The 23,026-nt window shown below is 50.8% G+C and overlaps 1 protein-coding gene across 4 annotated transcripts; it reads right to left on the reverse strand.

Moving 5' to 3' along the window:
- Window positions 1-26: 26 nt before the first annotated feature.
- On the reverse strand, window positions 27-22,847 carry Fbxl19 (F-box and leucine rich repeat protein 19). Of its 4 annotated transcripts, none has more exons than XM_042666779.1 (11): window positions 22,485-22,847; window positions 21,017-21,217; window positions 18,497-18,640; window positions 18,287-18,373; window positions 17,972-18,190; window positions 17,298-17,459; window positions 15,049-15,560; window positions 6,457-6,620; window positions 6,209-6,370; window positions 1,528-1,746; window positions 27-1,426 (listed from the first exon to the last, which is right to left on the reverse strand). In XM_042666779.1, exons 2-11 carry the CDS (start codon window positions 21,191-21,193, stop codon window positions 1,248-1,250), a joined length of 2,025 nt encoding a protein of 674 aa, XP_042522713.1. In that variant the 5' UTR covers window positions 21,194-21,217; window positions 22,485-22,847; the 3' UTR covers window positions 27-1,247. The 4 variants fall into 4 exon arrangements, with proteins under 4 accessions (XP_042522713.1, XP_042522714.1, XP_042522716.1 ...); XM_042666780.1 differs by having other exon boundaries at window positions 953-1,426; window positions 17,427-17,459; window positions 22,485-22,828; XM_042666782.1 differs by lacking the exon at window positions 17,298-17,459 and having other exon boundaries at window positions 953-1,426; window positions 22,485-22,828.
- Window positions 22,848-23,026: the final 179 nt, after the last annotated feature.

Raw genomic sequence — 23,026 nt, forward strand, 5'->3', positions numbered from 1 at the left:
TCCCCCCCACCCCGCACCTCCCTGTTACCTGAGGTATGTGGATAGATTCCCCCCTCCCCTACATGGTACAACCCGGCTTCCCCGGAGGCCGGGGCTGGGGGCAGGACCTGGCCCCAACTCCTCCCTCTGGTTCCCGAGGCCCCGCCCCCATGCTGGAAGGAGGGGCTGGGGTAGAGGGCCAAGAGTCTGTTACTAAGTTCCCATGGCAACTGAGAGGGGCCATTTCCAGCCTTAGCACTGGCATCAGGAGGTGTCCATTGGCTGCTATTTCCATGGCAATCAGGAGTGGCAGTTCCCTGGGCAAATGGGATACAAGTTTCCATGACGATGAAAGAGTGGGAAGAGCCAAGCTGGTCCAGGCCCATCACACTCTGGCTCCCCCAGGTCCGAGGTTCCCCCGGTTCAAGTAACACTTCAGTACAGATGAATGTTCAAGTATTGTGCGGAGAAGCAGGCAAGGGGCTGGGGTACCCCTCACCACTCCCCTGGGCCACGAGCTTGACAGCAAATACACCCGTGGCCCCCACTCCTCGCAATAGCTGCCATTTTCAGTGACGTTCAAGGAGTCAGGGTCGGGGGAAGGAAATGAAATCTGGGCAGGGGGAAAGGAGAGGGGTGACCTCCCAGAGGGGATACTACTGCCCGCATAACTGTTCTTGTCATTTCCCACCCCACTCGGCCCTGTGTTGCCAGGCTCCTGGAGCCGCCTACCTCTGACACCTGAATCCTAGTCGCTCCTCTGGTTTCCCTTTTTTGCTCCATCCCACCCCCCAACTCCAATTATCTGGTCTTCATTCCCTGCGCACCCTTGGTGGTCTGCCTTCTGCCCTCCCCCCACCCATCCTCCACCTCCCCCAGCCCCCTGGCTCCCAGAATCTGTACGCAGATACCCTTTCCCATTCTCCCCCCGCTTAGACTTGCACCTAACCCCCCCCTCCCACCATCCCTTTGGCTCAGCACCCCCCGGTTCCTCTGACCCACTCCCCCCAAGGGATAGACAATGAAGCAGGTGGAAGAGGGTGGAGATGAGGAGGAGAGACCCCTAGAGATATCAACACAGGGGAAGAGAAGGGGGAAGCTGGCTGGAGTCCCTGGGCAGGAATCTCAAGTCATAAAACTCAGGAATCCCAAGTACTAAGGGGGGCTTGGGGGGGTGAGTAAACCTGGCCTCCCAGCAGGGGGTGAAATGAAGGCTAAGGTTCAGTCTCCTGGTGAGTCCTGGGGGAGGGAGGGTGGGGGGCACCCAACTAGCTGTCTTTGAGAAGCAGCTTCTCCTCTGGACAGCGGAAGGGGCCTGGGGGGCCGGCAGCTGCCAGACGAGCACAAGCTTCGGGTGAGAGCTGGCGGCAGGAGCGCAGGTCAAGGCGGCGTAGACGTGGGCAGCGGCGGAACAATGGGAGGCAGTGATCCGTGAGGCGGTGGCAACCTGGGGATGGGATAGTGCATGAGACCAGGTAGATGAGGAGGTGAGAGACAGGAGTCATAAGAGCCAGTAGGTCAGCCAGAGGGGCAGGGAATAGTGCTTACCAGCAAGATTGAGGTGCACCAAGGTCTCTCGGAGTGGGGATGTGGGAGCTGTGAGGAGGTGGACACTGGGGTCCCCGACATGGGCGCAGTGGCTAAGGTCCAGGGCACTCAGCTGGGGAGCGTGGCGCAGCAGGAGCCGCAGGGAGGCATCAGTCAGCTCCAGGCCTGCCAGGCGCAGCTCTGCCACCCCCTGTAGCCGCCCACGGTTCTCTGTTTGCCCTGGGCAGGTAGAGAAGAGTCAGCACTCTATGCCCCTTCCACCTTTTCATCAAGGCACCCAAACTGCTCTTTTCCACACCCACATTCCTCCCCATCTCCCACAACATGTAAACCTCCCTCTGCTGGCCTCCCAGGGGCTTGCTCTTTTCCTAAAGCCCCACAGACCTGACCCCCTGAATCTGTTCACTGCCCCCATCCCCTCCCAAGGAAGACCTCCCATGAGCCCTCTGACACCAGAACATTCCTCATGCCCCCACCACTTCCCTGCACTCTGCCCTTTCCTCAGCATCTGACATACTGCACACATTTTTACTTAGACGTCTTCTGCTTCCCCCATGAGAATGTCAGTTCCATGAATATAAGATTTTTTTTTAACCACTGCTCTATCCCCAGTTACTGACCCAGTGGAGTGCTCAACACATTATCTGCCATTTGTCCTACACACGAGAGCAGCTCTGAAGGCACTACCAGCCCTGGTCCACTCCCTCCTCCCTCTGCATTAGTAAGTCACCACCTGGAGCTCTCCAAAACCCCTGGTCACCATTCTGCATCCACACCACTCTTTCCTGAACTGAGACTGAACTCCCTTCAGTCTCTCTTCTTCCTAGCACCCACAGGGAGCCATTCTCAAGCACAAATGTGAGATGACCTCCCTCCTTCACTAGAAGCTCTGAGATCACTTCAAATTAGTCCAGTCTCCTAGGTAGAACATTCCTATAAGGTCTTATCTCTGGGCGCCTAACTTCAAACTTTATCCTCACCATGGGCCACCTGGCCACTCATACCTAACAAACTGCCTGGCCTTCAGATCTGATTTCAGAGGCTTCCTCTTCCTACATCTCCAGGGTGAAGAGTCTTATGCTCTCCTCCTCACATCAGAGCACATGGTCTGCCTTTCTTCCATGTTGCTGGCTCTCAGAAGCCAGTGCGTGCTGAGGACTGGATTGTTGCCCCAGCCCCACCGCAGGGTTGCAGCAATCTAGCTAGCTTGAGGTTTACTTTTCTACCAAGTTTTCCTAAGATGATGTCACTGGACCGGAGACCACCCTTTAAAAGCTCACATCAATGGGATCATCATCCTTGTTTATAGTTGTGAAAACTAAGGCTAAGATGGAAAAGCCCTGTGTCTTGATTACATGATTATAAACACTGTATCAGAGCAAGAGACCAAGACCTGGTGACTGAGTCTCAACTCTGACCATAGTGCTATCTACCTTTGAGGCACCAGCTTAGCCTTGAGAGAACCTCCATCACGTCAAGACTCAAGACTAGCCTTTAAAAAGGATTTTATCAAATCTGCATGGTGTTACCATTTTTCTTACATGAATGACTGGCAGTACAAAAAGGACATTTTTTGTTTTTGTTTTTATCAGTTGTGGGGCCTGAACTCTGGGCCTGGGCGCTGTCCCTGAGCTCTTCAGCTCAAGGCTCTAGCACTCTTAAAAAGGACATTTTTATAAAGAAATTGAGAACCTGTCAGATTAAGCAACAGGGCTCCAATTCCCACCTGCCAATGAATGGCAGTAGCATGATGGTTATTGGCAGTCCTTAATGCCCAGCTCCAATACATGAGCTGTTTACCTCCAGCCCACCTCTGCGGGCACTCAACAGGCACACCATGAAGTCTACTTCTTATCTCTGAAGAGCTAAGAGCCTGCAGAGGGACATTTACAGATGGGCCAAAGCCAAAAGCCAATAGTGCAAAGCCCTGAGTGCTTGTAGGGAGAAGAGCATAGATCAGGGAGGGCTTTCCTATGGTGATCGCATTTAGGTAGGCCTCCAATGGCTTAAAATATAAAGAGCACTGCAGAAGAGAAATACATGAGGCAGAGGACAAAATCCATGGAGTAAAATGCCTTCACAAGCTGCTATGAGAGGGACAAGAGGCCTGTGGGCCTTTATAAGCTGCTGAAAAAGGGAACAATCTGCCAGGTGCAGGTGGCTCATGCCTGTAATCCTAACTATTTAGAAGGCTAAGATCTGAGGATTGTGGGTCAGAATCAGCTCTGGGCAGACAAATCCATGAAATTCTTGTCTCCAAAAAGCTGGAAGTAGAAGAGTAACTCAGTCGTAGAATACTAGCCTTGAGCAAAACAGCTATGCAAGAGCATCGGGCACTGAGTTCATGCCTCAATAATGGTAAAATATTTTTTTTTAATTTTTTTAAAGGACACAGTCTGCCAAGTACTAGTGGCTCATACCCTGTAATTCTAGCTAGTTATAAGGCTGAGACCTGAGGATCATGGCTCAAAGACAATCTGGGTATGGAAGTCTTATAAAGTCAGTCTCCATCTCTCTTTCTGTGTCAGTTATGGGGCTTGAACTCAGGGCTTGGACACTGTCTCTGGGCTCTTTTGCTCAAAGATAACACTCTACTACTTTGAGACACAGCCACACTTCCATTTTTGAGAGCTTAATTGGAGATAAGAGTTTTACAGGGACTTTTCTGCCCAGTCTGGCTCAAACATCAATCCTCAGATCTCAGCCTCCTGAACAGTTAGTTTTATAGGCATGAGCCACTGGTACCGATTATTGAGACTCTTCTCTCCACTGAACTTCCAAAAAAGCCAGAAGTGGAGCTGTGGCTCAAGTGCTAGAGCACTAGCCTAGAGCACAAAAGCTCAAGGACAGTGGCTAGGCCCTGAGTTCAAGCCCCAGGACTAACACCAAAAGAAGAAGAAAACAAAAAACAAAAAAATGCCAGATGCTGGTGGCTCATGCCTGTAATCCTAGTTACTCAGGAGGAAGTAGTGCTGTGCCTCAAAGTGGTAAGAGTACTGCTAGCCTTGAGCAAAAGAGCTCAGGGACAACACCCAGGCCCTGAGTTCAAGTCCCATGACACACAAAAAAAGAAAAAAGCACAATCTGAAATGAGTACAAAAGAGGGGTTGATCTGCCACCAGCTAGCACTTTTCACTTTCTCACGGACCACACCATTCCTAATGTCTACCTTACCCTCCTGCTGGTACCTTCTAGCTCAGTCTAAGTCCAGAAATGAACAGTGAGGGAGTACTGAGTAAGTACTCTGTCTTGGCTCAGCCTATGTGGCTTATAACAGTCAACCTCTTGCTGAGTCAGCCAGGCCTCTAGTGCATCATTTAGAAAATGGGAAGGCCCTCACTTGTTTCCTACTCCTTCTTCCAAGCTTGTGTGAAGGTCAGCCGGGCAGGGGGAAAGGAGACAGAAATGCTTTCCGAGTCTAGAAAGTCTCCTCTTGGAAATCTTCTCTCAGAATAGATCAATTCAATTTTTTTTTTTTTGGGGGGGGGGGTCAATCATGGGGTTTGAACTCTGGGCCTGCACACTGTTTCTGAGATCTTTTTCTCAAGCATAGTGCTCTACTACTTTGAGCGACTGTGCTACTTCAGATTTCTGGTAGCTCATTAAAGATAAGAGTTATCTGGGCTGGCTTTGAACCTCTGTCCTCAGAGCTCAGCCTCCTGAGTAGTTAGGATTATAGGCATGAGCCTCTAGTGCCCAGCTTCCTCCTTTTTTTTTTGCCAGTCCTGGGGCTTGAACTCAGGGCTTGGGGCACTGTCCTTGAGCTTCTTTTGCTCAAGCCTAGCGCTCTACCACTTGAGAGTGAGAGCACCGCTTCCAGCTTTTTCTGTTTATGTGGTACTGAGGAATTGAACCCAACGCTTCAGGCATGCTAAGCAAGCACTCTACCACGAAGCCATATTCCCATCTTCAATTCTGTGACTGTTTGCTCATTCAGTTCATTCCTTCAAGAATGAAGGAATTCCTTCCTTCAAGACAGAAAGCAAGGCGCCAGGGTGGGGAGACAGTCTTTGCCCTCATACATCCCAAAACTCCAGCAGGAGAAAACAGATCTTCATGAGATTACTTGCTTCATGAGATCACTTGAGCAATCTGAGCACAATGTGTACAGGATAAAGGAGGGCTTTGAAGAGGAAGCAGCATTTATATCGAGGCCTGAAGGATGAGTTGGGGTTACCGTTCACAGAGCATACAGAAGAGACTTATTGGGGAAAGGCCCTAGGACTTGGCAAGAAGGCTAAGATATAATTCAAGGATAGCATAGATCAGTGTGGGCCAGGCCTTATCAGGCCTCAGCAACTTTATCCAAAGAGTGCTTGGAAACAATGAGGTATCAGGAGCAACAACGGACAGATGTGCCCTTCTGGATGGCTCCCTTAGGTCCAGTTTGGAAGAGAGATGGAGGCCAGAGAAAGTGCTGGTCTGTTCTAAGTATTCCCCTCTGCCAGTATGCGCCTCTTGTCCCACTGAACATGCCTCTCTGCTGTCCCTGGGAAAACCCCATCCTTTCAAGACATAGTTCAAAGCACACAGCAGATGAATGAATTAACACTGGCCAAGACAGTCCTTGCTATTCAGACTCAGGTATTTTCCCCTTTCTTCACAAACCTCAACACTCAGCATGTCAGAAGATACCTTAGAGGCCCTTGTCTAAACCACTCCACTGAAAAAGAGGCCACACCTGGTTTGGTGTCTGGTGGAGGCAGCAGCAGTTCTCGGAGCTGGGAGTCTTTAACGTCTTCGATCCAGCGGAGGTCCAGGAGCCGTAGGGCTGGCAGTGGGGCTGAGCCCAGGGCAGAGACAGAGAGCCAGGAGCAGCCAGAGAGCACCAACTCCTGCAAGCCTGGGGAGTTAGAAGCAGATGCTAGGAGGATTCTATCCCCACCAAGCCCCCTGTCCTCCCCTCTCATGACTTAACACCTGCCTTACCTTGCAGTCGATTCAGAAGCCACATGAGCTGCTTCTTGGAGACACCTGTCCAGCTGAGGTCCAGGGCCCTGGGCTGGCGGCGAACTACCCCACTGAGCATGGGCGGGGTCAGAGACTTCCTTCGGCTCAAGTCCATCCGAGGCCACAGACGCTTGTCATAGCACCTGTGAGCCACATGGGGGAGACAGAGACCTCAGCCTCTGATCACATTCCCAACAGTTGACCCCAGTTCTCTCCTGGCCCACACAGACAGCCAAGTGGCAAGAAGCTCCTGGCCACAAGCCAAGAGCCCTGGGTTTAGGACACCATTCCATTCCTAACTAAATGTGAGACCCTGGGCAAGTCCATTCCTCTCCCTGGGCCTAAAAGGCCTCCTTTATAAAATGAAGATAATGATCCAGACTCTGCCTGCCCCACAGGGCTACTGTAAGATCAAATGAGGTAATTATGGTTTGTAGGCCTTACAGCTCATAAAGCATTTTGCCAAACAACTACACAAACACTGGGCACACTATTTGATGTAGTGCCAAAGGGATGTGAAAGTAGCCCCCAGCCCCCTACCTTTGGGCTTCTGGGCTTCTTAATTTCTTCCTTGCTAAGTTATGATGGCTCACGGGTACTTCTCACCTCCTCTCCTATCTCTGCCATCTGATAGCCGGCTGCCCAATGCTTAACTTATCGCCCTGATATTTTCTCTCTTTACTGGATTGCTGAGGTAGTTGCTCCAAATAGAATGTAAGCTCATCAAGGGCAAACTTGGCTTTTTCATTATACATTACCAGTTGCCAAGTGCAGGGGTTTTTTTGGCGGCACAGGTTTTCAATGAATCAATCCAGTGGGAACTACTTTGCACTTCTATGGACTAAGCCCTCTCACTCGATCTCACTCACACCATTTTGTGTCCATTCCCTTAACATTTATGTAAGGTCTGATAGGGTCCAGGTATCAAAGCTACAATGATAGACAAGGTCTGAACAAAGTTAAACATGTTTCCTGCGCCAAGTACTCCAAGAACCTTACCTACTCCAACATGAAGTGAATGGGAAAAGGAGTTCCAAAACTTATTTCACCAAGGAACCCTTACCTACCTCTGCTAGGGTTACCTGCTAACATTTTGTATACAGAAGTTCCTTTGGATTCAGTTTGAGAACTGTCTTAAGCCAGTCATTGCTGTCCACTTATCTACAGAAGATGAAATTGTCTTTAATTCATCTCTTCTTTACATTTAAAACCAGTATAGTGGGCTGGGAAGGTGGCTCAGTGGTAGAGCACTTGCCTTGCATGCCTGAGGCCCTGGGTTCGATTCCTCAGCACCACATAAGCAAAAGAAAAAAGCCGGAAGTGGCGCTGTGGCTCAAGTGGTAGAGCGCTAGCCTTGAGCTGAAGAGCTGAGGGACAGCGCCCAGGCCCAGAGTTCAGGCCCCACGACTGGACCCAAAAAATAAATAAATAAATAAAACCAGTATAGTTTCACAAAAATATGTTGAGCTTAAAGATAAATACAACAGGATGGGGCTAGGAATGTGGCTTAGTGGTAGAGTGCTTATCTAGCATGCATGAAGCCCTGGGTTCAATTCCTCAGTACTACATACACAGAAAAGGCAGGGAGTGGTGTCATGGCTCAAGTGGTAGTGATAGCCTTGAGCAAAAGAAACTCAGGGGCAGTGCCCAGGCCGAGTTCAAGCCCCAGAACTGGCCAAAAATAAATACATAAATACAACAGGAGGCTAAGATCTGAGGATCACAGTTCAAACTCAGCCTGGGCAGAAAAGTCTTTGAGACTCTTATCTCTAAGAAACTTCTCAGGAAAAGCTGAAGTGGGGCTGTGATTACAGGTGTGAGACATGGGCATCTGGTTGCTCTTTTTTTTTTTTTGGCCAGTCCTGGGGCTTAAACTGTGCTCAAGGCTAGCACTCTACTACCTGAGCCACAGTGCCACTTGTGGCTTTTTCTTTTTTTCTTTTTTTTTTTATGAGGTGCCGAGGAATGGAACCCAGGGCTTCGTGCATGCTAGGCCAGCATTCTCCTACTAAGCCACATTCCCAGCCACTCTGGTTTTTAAGTTAACACTTTAAAATCATTTTTGTAATCAGAAAGATAACCAATATTATTAGAGAGGTGTTAAAGCTTCAGCAGTGCTCAAAGGAGGAACTTCCTTTTCAAAACTAATAGAAGGATTAAGCCATAATTGTCTGTCCCTTAGAAGTGCTAGAGGAGGGACAGGGTGGCACTTATCTGTATGCCCTATCTAGTCGGGAAGGATTACTTATGTCTAGTTCTGGTCCAGTCTAGGCAGCTGGACCTGAACTCAGATTACCCAGACCCTGACTCCAAAAACCACCGTATCCTGCCTCCATTCCCACCCCGCCAATTAATCCAGAGCCCCATGTGCCATCTTAGAGAATGTCATAAGCATTCACAAGTTTCACTGTGAACATAGCACCTCTGCTCCCCACTCTCCTATTGTCCCCCTTCTTTCCCACTGGCATTCTGTCCCTCCTCCTCTTGACTCCAGTCATCAGAAATATGTGCGATACTCTCCAATTCTAAGAATGAAACAAACCCAAAATCTATCCACCTTCAACCCAGCTTCTGCCTCTTTGCTCTTCCAATTGGTAAAAACCTCTCTATGTTCTACTCTGACCCAACCTCGAGTCTCAGTTCAGCCACTACCACTTCCTTGATGCACTCCCGGACTATCCATACATGGAAGCAAATCCCTCTCAGCACTCACGGGTCCAAAATTTGTCTTTCTGCATCATATTCCACAAGAGCCAGGCCAAATCACCTGCCCACCTATAGACTTGTACTGTTGCTTGGTGCCAACATATTCTGGGATTCTGGGACATTCTGTGCCTTTGCTGGAAAAGCCAATCCGTTTATTTATTTATTTATTTATTTTGCCAGTCCTGGGGCTTGAACTTGGCCTGGGCACTGTCCCTGAGTTTCTTTTTTTTTTTTTTTGTCGGTCGTGGGGCTTGAACTCTGGGCCTGGGCGCTGTCCCTCAGCTCTTCAGCTCAAGGCAAGCACTCTACCACTTGAGCTACAGCGCCACTTCCGGTTTTCTGGTGGTTTATTGGAGATAGGAGTCTCACGGTCTTTCCTGCCCGGGCTGGCTTTGAACCTCGATCCTCAGATCTCAGCCTCCTGAGTAGCTAGGATTACAGGCGTGAGCCACCAGCGCCCGGCTCCTGAGTTTCTTTTGTTCAACGTAAATGCTCTATCACTTGAGCCATAGAACCACCTCAGGGTTTTTTGTTTTTTTGTTGGTCGTGGGGTCTGAACTCTGGGCCTGGGCACTGTCCCTCACCTCTTCAGCTCAAGGATAGAGTTCTACCACTTGAGCCACAATGCCCCTTCTGGCCTTTTCTGCTTATGTAGTGCTGAGGAATACAACCCAGGGCCTCATGCATGCAAGGCAAGCACTCTACCACTGAGCCATCTTCCCAGCCCTCAAGGATTTTTTGTTGTTGTTTGTTTTTAGTAGTTTATTGGAGATGAGAGTCTCATGGAGTTTCCTGCCAGGGCTCGTTTTGAACCACAATCCTCAGCCTCCTGAGTAGCTAGGTTTACAGACACGAGTCACTGCTACCAGGCTCCAATCCATACTCTTGAAAGCTCAGCTCCAGGACCTTTATTTCCAACAAGTCTCACTGACCCATTCTTGGCTGGAGCCAGTCTCATACTAAACCTGGGACTAAATCTCAGAGTGGTAGCTAACAATCACTGAAGTTCTACTGATACTGAAGGTCCAGCATCCACTGGGGGCAAAGCAGGTAGTAAGGGAAACATTAAATCAGCTTATGGACCAAGACAGGAGCATCCCATAGAGATAATGCCTGTCCCAGCCAGGAGAAGGAAAAAGAGGGCAGAGCCGTGTCTAGACCCAAGTGAGATAATGTGAAAATCTCTCTGTAACTCAAGTGGTGGGAATAAAGCGTAGTTAATTCAGTCATTGTAGCAATGATGAGGACAGTGGTTACAGTACTAATAATCAGGGTCTATCTACATGCCCTGTGCTGTTCTTTGCATTAAGCATCAACACTCACTACTAAGAGAAGCACTTAGTGCCTTCCCTAAGGGCTCTGGGAGTTCACTGAGGGTGACAGGGATTGACTGGTTCTTTGTAAGCTGGGAAAACAGAGGCAAATGGCGGGAAGCACTCTTAACAAGCAAGGGTATGCTCACATACTGGAGAGACAAGACTGATATCCAAGTTCTCGCTGATTTTCTCATGATGCCAGCCCATCCTCTAACAGGCTAATCAGCCTCTTAGGCCCACATGAATCTCTACATTCTGATTCCAAAAGTCTTTTTGAAGAAGCTCCCCCAGGAAACCAACACAGGGCTGGGCCAGCCTGACCTGCTTGCTACAAGCTCCCTGCCTCCAGGGCACCACCCACAGCCAGTTCTTCCTTCTCAGAGTTCTCAGGCTCACTGATACCACCAGTGCCCTTCAATGTATCCATCTCTGGGCCTTTACTCCCAGCCCCACCTGGCCTTGACACCGTGTTCCATCCAAGCTGTTCCTGGTTGCCTTCTCTGCCCACGGCCATGAACGTTCCCCCTTCCTTGTCTTCCTTGTATCTCAACACCTCCTCCATACTCTTCTGCCCGCCCTCTCCCCTCTCTTGGCTTTGCAGTTCCAGGAGAGATGGAAGAAAGCCACCAGACAGGAAAGCCTGCAACTTCCTGTTCTCCCACCTACAACTTCTCTCCAGCTCCACCCTCTACTCCTTCTTTCCACACTCCATCCTGATTTCTCACTTTCATTCATTTGGTAAATGTTGTTTTAGTATCTACCAAATACCAACTGCCATCCTAGAAACCAGAAACAGGAACAAAAGGATCAAGTCCCTGCCTCAGGGATGCTGTCTGACAGCGTGAGGTCTTTGCTCTTCCCTTTCCGACTGCCTGACCCTCTGCTGGTGGCAGTGGTGCTAGGGACGGAGTGTAGGGTCCTCTACGTCTTAGGCAGGTGCTGCAACTCCAGCTCACCAAGGCTTTATTGTAGCAAAATTCAACTACTACCTGTTGGTCCTTGATCACTCTCAGCAATGTGCACCACTGAGGGTTCCTCCATCTCTTTTCTCTTGAGGGCACCTCCAACCTTTGATTATCTGGAGTTTCTTTTTTTTTTTTTGCCAGTCCTGGGGCTTAAACTTAGGGCCTAGGCACTGTTACCAAGCCTGTGCTCAAGCCAAGGCTAGCACTCTATAACTTGAGTCACAGTGCCACTTCCGGCTTTTTCTATTTATTTGGTACTGAGGAATCGCACCCAAGGCTTCATGCATGCTAGGCAAGCACTCTACCACTAAACCACATTCCCAGCCCTCTCAACTCCTGAGCTGTGTTTTCTCTAACTTAGAAACAGTCACATCCTGCTTTCATCTCTCTCTATTGAAGCTGCTACCCTACAAGCTGGAAACTCTCAAACTTGTACCTTTTTCTTGAGCACTGGACATACAGACCCAGTCCCAATTTCATGTGACTGGTTGCCAAGCCTTGCACAGTGTGCAGGTCAAATCAAAACTCTTCACTTTTCCCTGAAATCTGCTCCACCATGACTCCAGAGCCACAAACCCAGCTGAAATACACCCTGCTGACCCCATAGCCAAAGCCACCAAATCCAAGCCATTTCCCTTCTTAAAAAGTTCTCAACCTGAGGCTCTTCCAATGTTGTTGCTTCTGTCCCCAATTGGCAAGGCTTCCTGACTGACTGGTGGATCCCCTTACCTTGATCCACCCTAAGCTTATCCTTTGGACCAAAAGGCATGTGACAAGTACTTCCAGGCAATTGCTAAGTGCTTGCAGGAACACCTCACTTAATGCCATTAGGTAAATACAGTCTACTACCACAGACCAAAAACACTCCAAACAAACAAAAAACCCCACATACAAACATTTTTATTGTTCCTCTCTAAACCATAGAGTACAACAACTATTTACATAGCATTTACCTCGTACTTGGTATCATAAGTAATCCAGACATAAAAATGTATAGGAGGACACGTGTAGGTCATATGCAAACATCACATCATGTTACAATAAAGAACTTGAGCAGGGGTTGGGAAGGTGGCTCAGTGGTAGAGCGCTTGCCTTGCATGCCTGAGGCCCTGGGTTCGATTCCTCAGCACCACATAAGCAAAAAGAAAAAAGCCAGAAGTGGCGCTATGGCTCAAGTGGTAGAGCGCTAGCCTTGAGCTGAAGAGCTGAGGGACAGCGCCCAGGCCCAGAGTTCAGGCCCCATGACTGGACCAAAAAAAAAAAAAAAAAAAAAGAACTTGAGCAACCCTGATTTCGGTATACTAGACTGGGAGACCAGCATACAGGTGCACTAATATGCACCCCAGATTACAAATGAGAAAAGTGAATAGAGCCACATATGTCACAGTCAATGAAACTCACAGGTGGTAGGCTCGGAAGCCCATGCTGAAACCTGAAAAGAAGGCCTACCCTCTCTGGTCTCTTTGAAGCCACAAGTCTCTCCCTGAGGCAAAAATCAGGTCCTTTTCTTTTAGTTCTGGGTCCCACGATGCCAAGCACAGAGCAAACAAGTCCCACTCAATACGTGAGACTGGTGAGCCCAGGACCTTTGGTCACTAATTGTTTCTATGTTGTAGATGGACTGGTGGCTGGGCAAGGCCACAGAGCCATGTGCCAAGGACACAAAGGCTAGGTTTTCAGTAAGTATTAGTGACAGGTCAATAACGATGATCACAGGTAAGACTGAAGAGCTCCTACTTCCTAAGTACTCTGTACAGTTCTCTAAATGCAGCACTCAACAAAAACACTACAACGTGAGAGTTCTCGTTATCCCAGACTTACAGATGAGGAAACTAGAGGCCGGGGGGACTGATGTGGTAGTGCATGCCTGTAAGCTCAGCTATGATGGAGCAATAGGTGGGAGGATACAATCTGAGGCCATCCCTGAGGGAAAATGCTAAAGCCAAAAAAAAAAAAAAAAAGGCTGAGGTCCTGACGCTAGTGGTAGAGTACCTGGGCAGTAACCACAGGCCCTTTGGTACAGACAAAAGAAAGGAGAGACAGAAAGCAGGGGGAAGAGGTGGAGAGAGAGAGAGAGAAAGAGGTCAAGACAAGGGGAGGAAAGAGAGAGAGGGAGGGAGGAGGGACTGAGGCCTGGGGAACTTAAGAAACCAGCCCAAGGGCATACCACTCATCAGAGAAAGAACAAAAATCTACAGGAATTTGTCTTCAGAACCTGTGCTCCAGGTCTCCTGGCTCCACAGAAACCAAAGGGCAAGCAGTAGCCCTCCAGGCCTTGTCCCAAAGAAAGAAGATTAAAGTTTTGAGTCTAGCCACTAACTTGGCTGCAGCCACAAGTGTTCTGCATTTGCTCACAGTGCTGCTTTATGGGGAACAAATCAGCTAAACTTCTTTGTTTTTGTATGAGAGGGTGTCTCAATATGCAGCCCAGACTGGCCTTGACCTCTCAATCCTCCTGCCAAATGCTGGTATTATAGACATGTACCACCACACCTGACTTTAACTACACCAGTTGTAAAGTGCTCAACAATACAGAGGATGCCCAGTCCACAGTTCATGCTGGAAAAGAACCTAAACTTACTTAATAAAACATTTCTTAAAACATCCCTTTGTTCTGTGGTGGAAACAGAAGAGATAAAGTAGACACAATATGTGTCCCTATCCCAATAGCTAATGGGAACATGAAAATGAGTGAGTGAATGAAGGCTTGTCATGCTGAAGGCCCCTGTGTGTTCCACTATGGGAACAGAGTGCTGTGGGAGTTGGATAGAGGGGAGGAGGAAGATAAAGAAAAAGGGAGGAGGAGAAGGAGGGCAGGATCGGAGAGGACAGAGGCTCAGCATGATCAACATTTCTCAGGAGGCCTTGGGGGAAAGGGAGGAAGGAGGGGAACAGAGGACGGGCTGAGTTAGTGTGGCTGTTTTAGAGAGGGCAGGAGTTACCCCAGCAAAGGGCTTTCCCATGTGCAAACAGAACCAACAGGGGCTGGGAAGGTGGCTCAGTGGTAGAGCGCTTGCCTTGCATGCCTCAGCCCCTGGGTTCGATTCCTCAGCACCACATAAGCAAAAAGAAAAAAGCCGGAAGTGGCGCTGTGGCTCAAGTGGTAGAGTGCTAGCCTTGAGCTGAAGAGCTGAGGGACAGCACCCAGGCCCAGAGTTCAGGCCCCACGACCGGACCCAAAAACAAAAAAACAAAACAAAAAAACCAGAACCAACAGTCAGCTGTTCTCAGAAGATGGATCATGAAGTAAGACACTGTGGTGCAGCCTAGAACACTATGCTTGGTACCCATTCCATGTAAACAATAGCCACTACTAAGAGAAGAAATATGGGAGCCAGAAGATTTAGGTCCAAACTCCCAGTTCTACCACTTCCTTTCCACATGTGCTAGGCCTTCAGCTTCGACTAACACCCCTCTCACAAGTATGGTTAGCAGAGCTCATGAGCAGAAGGCTGGCTGTGCACATTAACCATGAAGTGTCACACTGCAATAGGGACACACTGTGCTGGGCCAAGACCCCGAGAGAACAGAGACCTATTACAGGCCACACAGCAAGCATCAAGCAAGCGTGGCATGGCACTCACCAGCGGCTCCAGGTCCGGCAGACTCGCATGCACACACACAGCTCTCGGGGCCCCAGGTGCTGGAAGACACGCAGCCAGGCGGCTCGAGGCAGGGGGTGGTCGGATCCAGCAGCCAAAGGCAGTGTGTCAGGCTCAGGGCTTCGAGGGGGAGGTCGCACCACATGCCGCTCCAGCTGTGGAGGCCGGGGTGGTGGGGCAGGGCCTAGGGGCCAGCTGAGCAGGGGCCCCCCACTGCCAGGGCGCACGGCTCGCCGTCCCCCACGGTTCTCCTTCTCGCCAGAGCTGCCCCGGGCTGGCCGGCGCCCATTCCGGGTGTCACCAGGGGCCTCGTCCTCACTCAGGGATGTGCCTGATGAGTCGGAGTCTGAGTCTGAGTCCGAGGAGGAAGAAGAGGTGTCAGGCACCCGCTCTAGCAGCTGGCACATCCGCTTGAAACGCTCCAGCTTCTCCCTCTGTGGCGATGGGGATGGCACTGCTGGGCCCTCAGCAGAGGCCAAAGGCGGCTTTGGTTTCTGCAAGAGATAGGACAAAGCTGTTCTAGGCTCTGGAACACTTTCCCATCCCCCACCCACAAGGACTCACCAGGGGTTGAATGAACAGCCCAGGGGCTAGTCCTGAGTTCCAAACTGCTCTCAAATAATGTGCTAGCCCTGGCCCTCTCTGGACTGCAGTTTCCTCATGTGGAATACAGAGAGACACATTCAAAAATTCAAAGTTTCCGCTGGGAATGTGGCTTAGTGGTAGAGCGCTTGCCTAACATGCATGAAGCCCTGGGTTCCATTCCTCAGTATACACAGAAAAAGGCTGGAAGTGGTGCTGTGACTTAAGTGGTAGAGAACTAGCCCTGAGCAAAAGAAGCTCAGGGACAGCCCAGGCCCTGAGTTCAAGCTCCAGGACTGGCAAAAAAAAAAAAAAGTTCCACAAATTCCAGTGGACCATGTAATTCCCAAAGCAGAAAAGTAGAGACAATAGCTAAAGACCCTGTGTTGACTGCTGAGCTGACTTGCTTATTAAGTCTGTGCAATCTAGGGAAGCCCCTACTTCATCAGGTGGGGCATGGAATGGCTCAACTGGACTATTTCAAGTATCTACTCCACAACATAACTATGACCATCTGGCCCTGTGTGCAGCATCCTTGGCTTACTGACTGAGTCCTCATTCATTAATCTCTACGTAGTGGTAACTTGGGCCACTCTCTTTAGACATAAAGAAAATGAGGCTCAAAAAGACTTGCCCAAGGTTACAAGCTGACAAATGGCTGGGCGCTAGTGGCTCATGTCTGTAATCCTAGCTATTCAGGAGGCTAAGATGTGATCATGGTTCAATGCCAGCCTGGACAGGAAAATCTGTGAGATGCTTATCTCCAATTAAGCATCAAGAAGGCCAGAAATAGAGTTGTGGTTCAAGTGGTAGAATGTTAGCCTTAAGCAAAACAACTCAGGGACAGTGTCCAGGCCCTAAGTTCAAGCCCCAGGACCAGTGCACACACATACACACACACACACACACATACACACACACACACACACACACACACACACACAGGTAGAAGTAGGATCTGAACAATACAGCCAGGCAGACCTTGTATTTAGAGTATGAGTACAAAGTAACAATATCTGAATTCTAGCTTTGATGTGTATACTCTTGGGCAAGTCTTTTTGGTTTCTTGAAACAATGTCTCACTTTGTAGCCCGAGGCTGCCCTTGAACTAGTGGTCCTTCTGCCTTTGCCTCCTGGGTACTGGGATTACAAGTATGTATAATCATGCCTAACAAGTCTTTTAAACTCTCTGGACCTCATTTCCCTTGAATCTAGGTAAACTTTATAGTTTCTAAAGCTCATGTACTTCATTAGGCTTAAATAGTGCTGTGAAATGGAGTGAGGGGGGGTTGGGATGCAACTTAATCTCCATTTTGCAGATGAAGAAACTGAGGCTCAGAGCAACTGACAAGTAAGTGGCTAAGACCACAGAGTCAGCAGTTGAGCAGAAATATGAACTCAGTTCTTGTCCCTTTAAGGCTTGGAAAGATGGGGCAAATGGACCAGATAATATACTGAAGGTTCTTCAAAGTCAGGGATCCTGTGGCCTGGACATAGCCCATCCTCCCAACCCAACTCTTCCCAGGAATCCAGATGCCCACTGGAGGATGGGTACAGGACAAAGTCAGCAGGAATGGACAGATCTGTCACCTTGGTGGAGGGTGGGACAAGGAAGGACGGGAGGGGGAAGGAGGAGGTCCCCGGCACACCTCCCAGTTCTCGGGAGGGAGCCCAGGGTGGCAAGATGAGAATGCCTGGCTTGGATTCAGAACCCTGGGGGGCAGAAGGCCCGGGCCGCCTGGTTCCGATCCTCGGAGGAGGCAGGAGTCTCCACCCACCTTCTTCAGGTGCCTCTCTCGGCCTCCTTTCACCTACCAGGTCAAGAAGGAGATATGGGGGAAGGAAGAGACCCCATTAGGCCCTCACTGCTCATAAAAATAAGGTCCATGCCTGCCTCTTAAGACTACAAATCCCAGAAGCTCCCATCCCAGGAAGAACTTGGAGCATGCTCACCTTGCAACCAGTTTCTTGGCTCACTGAGCATGCTCTCAACTCCTTTCTTTTCCCTCAGGCTCTTTCCAGCCCCTCCCTCCTCCTCTGTAGCAGATAGTCTGAGCATGCTCTCTCTTCCTCCCTAAAACACCAAGGGCTCCCAAAGCTTCCAGACTGAGCCAGTTCCTCCTCATTTGTAATTTTCTCACAGTAAGCACACTTTTCTACCTGGGACTACTCTTAAACTACATCTCCCCAAGACCCATGGGGAACCTCCAAAGTGTGGCTTCTCATGCCTACCATCTTACAAAAAAAAAAAATAATAAATCAGCCAGAACTACAGCTCCCAGAATTCCTCAGGCTGGTCCTGTGAGCATGCCCTACAGCTTACCTTTTTCCTTGGGGTAGGGGGCTCATTCCCTGCCTCCCTCTCTTTCCGTTTGGGGGGCCCAGGCACATCCTCAGGGGGAGGCCCAGCAGGTAAAGGGCCCTTGCGCCTGGGTGGGGGTGGAGGAAGTGGTGGTTCCTCAGTCAGCTTCCATCCACTCCCTAGGCTGGCGCCCTCCTCTCCGTTGTCAGCCCTGCGGCGGCCTGGCCCCTCACCTGCGTCCTGGGAGGGTAGAGGCTGGGGGTAAGGCCATATCCAACTCTCTAGCCCCTACCAACTCCAGAGCCAAACGCCCAACTCAGCCCAGACACTGCCTACCTTGCTGGTGCGGCCTTCCTGCGTGCAGCGAGGGCACTCCCAGCAGTTGGGGATCTCTGCATTGATGACACCCTCAGCCTTCCCCATCTGCAGGCAAGAGGACAGAGATGGATGGAGGATGTCCATCAGCCCAGAAGCCGCAGGGCTCGCCTCCTTACTCCCTCCAACCCCTTGCCCTGACCCAGGCTCCAAGATCCTCAGGGCTATTACCTTCAGGCAGCCAGGGTGGACGATCTCATTGCAGATTGTACACTCCATGAGGCTCAAACCAAATTTCTCCTCTTCTCCCTCTACTGTGTCCTCTTTCCCAGCCTCACCACACAAGAGGCACACAGCTGTATGTGGGAGCACGGGCTGTTGGGGGAGAGGGGACATTAGGGATACCAAAAGCAAGAGACAGGGGAAGAGACTTCTTTCTGGGGACCCTGGACAACTGCTGGGTATGGTTATGAATCCATGGACCGAGCTGGGTCAAATTCCAAATTTGTTGTGTTGGGGCAATATGACCTTCAGTGACTGATTTAACTTCAGTCTCCATTTCTGCATCTGTAAAATGGAGCTAGGAATCTCCCTACAGGACTATCCTAAGAATGGAATAATATATAAGCAGCATTAGATACAGAGTTATCACTGTGGTGACTGTTACAACTGAAGCCAAACCCAGTTGACCCTGAAATTATAGCTGGCTTGGGAAGGAGAGAGAAAACAGGCAGCAAAGAGAATAAAAATATTCAGAGAAGATAGACACGAGTTTGTGGTAATTCAAAGGCTGTTCAATGGGCAACCTAAGGATAGCTTCTAGATCCTTCAGTGAGCCCCATTTTGGCAAGACCCCTGAGAACATTGAAGCCAGCTGCCTAGTCCTAGAGAAAATGGGAACAGTCTTCAGATAATGTGACTTTGGGGAGGACAACGATAACACTGAGTCACATCAGGGATACTGAAGGTTGTGAGCTAAGATCAAGGAAGATGCAGGTAGGTAAAGGAGGAACAGGAAAATAAGGCAAGGGTTGAGAGAAAAAGAAAGAGAGGAGAGGTGTTGTGGGTGAAGAGCTGAACCAGGAAAAGAGTGCTGGAGGAAGAGGGAGGTGGTGGTGTGGGGAGGGTGTGCAGGATGCAGCTGGCTCTTCATGGCTGCTGGGGAAGGGCTAGTCTCTGGGGCCCAGGGACACTGAAAGGATGAGGAAGGCAGGGAGGAAACCCATGTTTCCCTGACACCTACTGTGTGCTAGGCCTTGTGCTAGCCATATTCATACACATGACGTTGTTTAAGCTTTACAAGTCAGCAAGAGAAACATTTTATAGAGCAGGTACACGATGTTCAAAGTGACTTGCTCAAGGTCAAACAAAGAAGGAACCTGATTTCAAATCCAAAACTATCCGGATAGGTTATGAAATGAGAGAGATGCTAGGAGGCAGTGGCTCACATCTGTAACTCTAGCTACGAAGGAGGCTAAGATCTGAAAATCACAGTCCAAAGCCAGCCTAGGCAGAAAAGTCCATGAGACTCGTAATCGCCAATTAACCAGCAAAAAACTGGGAGTGGAGCTATGGCCCAAGTGGTAGAGCATGGGCTTTGGGAAAGTGAAAAGGCCCTGAGTTTAATCTCCAGTACAAGTGCACACATGCACACATGCACTAGTGTGCATGAATCACACACACACACACACACACACAAAAGTGAGAGAGAAAAGAGCTATTCTTGGGGGACCAGGTGGGGGCACAGATTCCTTGTGCACAGACAAACCTGGAGTGCTATCCATTAGGGCTAAGCTTTCACAGTATCTGAGTCCCTGAGCTGGAAAGAGTGAAGGCAGGGACTGAGGCCCACTCTTTCGTGAACCCTAACATTGTCTCCACCGGAGATACAGTTGTCCCTCGCTACATTTTGGTTTACTTATTGCAGCTACAATGTGTCACAAGGTTTTTTTTGTTTGTTTGCTTGTTTTTGTTGGTCATGGGGCTTGAACTCTGGGCCTGGATGCTGTCCCTCAGCTCTTCAGCTCAGGTGAGCACTCTACCACTTGAGCCACAGCGCCACTTCCGGTTTTCTAATTGGAGAAAGGAGTCTTATGGACTTTCCTGCCCAGACTGGCTTTGAACCCCAATCCTCAGATCTCAGGTTTCTGAGTAGCTAGGATTACAGGTATGAGCCACTAATTTCTGGCTATGTATCCCAGGTTTTAAAAAGCCTTCACCTGGGCTGGGAAGGTGGCTCAGTAGTAGAGCGCTTGCCTTGCATGCCTGAGGCCCTGGGTTCGATTCCTCAGCACCACATAAACAAAAAGAAAAACCGAAAGTGGCGCTGTGGCTCAAGTGGTAGAGCGCTAGCCTTGAGCTGAAGAGCTGAGGGACAGTGCCCAGGCCCAGAGTTCAGGCCCCACGACTGGACCCAAAAAATAAAATAAAATAAAAATAAAAAATAAAAAGCCTTCACCTATCGCGAGAGTTACATTCTAGACCTCCTGATAGGTGAAAACCGTGAAGCAGTAACAAGTGAACCACGCAGCAAGGGAGGAATACATAACTGCTGCTACTTCACAGATTTTCACCTATCGCAGAGATCTCTGGAATGTAACTCCTGGGATAGGTGAAGGATCACTGTAAGGTCAAAAATGAACATTTAAGTAAATCAGTGAATAAAACTGGACAAGCGGCCACTCTTACAAATACACTCAGGGAAGTATGGCCTGGGCTCCCAAAGGCCCAGCATGGTGGGACAGAACTCACCGCAGTGCACTGCCGAAGCAGGCACGACTGCTTCATGCGCCCGGGCCCCCCAAACTTCTTCATGTCTCGGCAGAAGTGGCAATCCCCGCACTCAGTTCGCACACAGGCCCGGCAGCGGCGGCAGCGGGTTCGGCGTCGGCGCGCTCCGGCCCCCGGTCCCCGGCTGCTCGACGACATTGGGGGCGTCAGCAACGCCGAGGGCTGTAGGTAGAAAACGGAAGAGTAAGCTAGGCTTACTGGCTTGGGAGATTTCGGGCTACTACCCTCAACCCTGGGCAATTTCGAGCTCCTCTTTCTAAACAGCGGGTCAAGGGGTCACCCTCTGGTGTGTCACTGAGGGTAGGGGATCGCTTCTCCTCAAGGCCGATTTCCCCTCTGCTGCTGGTCTTCTCTGGAAGTCCAGGTCAGAAACTGGCTTCCTGACCTCTCCTCCCAAACACTTCTTCAGGGTCCCTTCCCAAGTGCAGTGAGGAGGGGAGGGACAAAGACTGGGCTGCACCTCTGAGATTCCCAAGCCACGCCTCTGAGGTCCTCAAGCCAAAGCTCCTTGGAAAGACCAAGGGCTCCTTGTCTGTGGAATTACCTCAGGAAGGTCCCAACTCTTGCCCAAATGTGGAACACCCAGGCTCTCTCCAATCTAAACTCGCTCAGCTTTATCTCCTGGTTCCAGGGTGGAAGGTAGCACCTGACTTTCTTATCTCCTTTTCTTTTCTCTTTTTCATAGGAAACAGCCATACAATCTCTCCTCCCCTCAAACTAGACACTCTCATGAGATCCAATGGGACCCTTGACCCCTCGTTCCTAAATGACTGCCTCCAGCTTCTCAGATGCCTGTTCAGTCCCTTCTCAGCCCAAGATTTCAACTCCTCATTTCAGGGCAGAATTCCTCTGCTCCAAGACATCCTCTAGAATCCCTCAGGTCAATCTGGACAAACTCCCAGACTCACTGGGATTCTAAAACCCAGCCTGACATCTCCATAGAACTCAAGGTGGGCCCAATCTTAGTTTCCCCCCTCGCATCTCCAGTTCACCAGGCTGCTTTTCATCCCTAATCGTCTGGAATCCCTGGGGCGGCCCTGCCCATGGAAACCAGATCCTCCAAGATCCCACACTCAGACTCAGCAGGCCTGAAGGGGTCCCTTCCTAGCCAGTCTTACCCCAGCTGCCCCCTTTCCAGGGACTTCCAGACCCATCCATGGGGATAAGGGGCCCTCCAGAGCTCCAGGGGAGGGGCCTAGAGGACGGCGACTGCAGGCAGGGGTGGGGGGGTCTGCAAGGGAAGCAGGGTCTGGGAGGGAAGGCCAGTTCCCCAGGGCTGAGGCTGAAGGAGGGAGGGCTGGAGATGAGGAGTTTGGAGCAAAGGGAGGGTGAGGCTGGGGGCGGGGAAGGGAGACAGAGGCTGGGCTGAGGATGAATGGGAGTGGGAGCTGCCCGGGTCTGGGGGTGAGGAGGAGCCGCACGAACCCACCTCACACGTGTCCCGGGAGCCATCTCTCCCTTCTCGGCAGCTCCCGGCGGGTCGGCGGCCATCGGCGGCGGGGGGGCCGGGCGGCGCGGGGCGCGGAACGCTCTGAACGCCGGGGTCCACGGCCCCCCGAGGGCGCTCGGCCCCTCCCTCCGGCGGAGGCCGGGACGGCGGCGAATGGAGACTGGGGGCGCCGGGAGCGAGGCCCTCCCACGGGCTGCGGCGCAGCCCTTCCAGGGGGAGGTCCTGCTCTGGGGGGCTCAGTCCCTCAGCCCCCCCAGACCAACGGGGGCTTTTCGGGCGCAGGATGCTCAGCTTCTGCCCGGGCCCCACTCAGCCCCGGGTCCGAGTCCCGGCTCCCCTCCCCCCACCCCGCCCCGCCTCTCCCCAGCGCCCCCCGGCCCTTTAACTGGCCCCTTCCCGACTCCCACTGCCCAGGGGTCCAGTGACTATCCTGGGGCCCCCCACCGTTTCCGGGGTTCAAGCCCCGCCCACCGCCGGTTCCCGGGGAGGGGGGGGTCGCTGTAACCTGCCCCCCTCCCCTG

This window comes from Dipodomys spectabilis, unplaced genomic scaffold (genome assembly GCF_019054845.1).
Source record: "Dipodomys spectabilis isolate Male_0828 unplaced genomic scaffold, ASM1905484v1 ptg000366l, whole genome shotgun sequence".
Classification (NCBI taxonomy): Eukaryota; Metazoa; Chordata; class Mammalia; order Rodentia; family Heteromyidae; genus Dipodomys; species Dipodomys spectabilis.

Excerpts from the sequence above, each read along its gene's own strand:
- Fbxl19 (XM_042666779.1), bottom strand. The coding sequence starts at position 21,193 with ATGTCGTCGAGCAGCCGGGGACCGGGGGCCGGAGCGCGCCGACGCCGA. Across the intron at positions 18,374-18,496 it reads TCCACCCTGGCTGCCTGAAG|ATGGGGAAGGCTGAGGGTGT; the intron begins GTAATAGCCCTG and ends TCTTGCCTGCAG. Across the intron at positions 15,561-17,297 it reads TCCCTCCCGAGAACTGGGAG|AAACCAAAGCCGCCTTTGGC; the intron begins GTGTGCCGGGGA and ends TATCTCTTGCAG.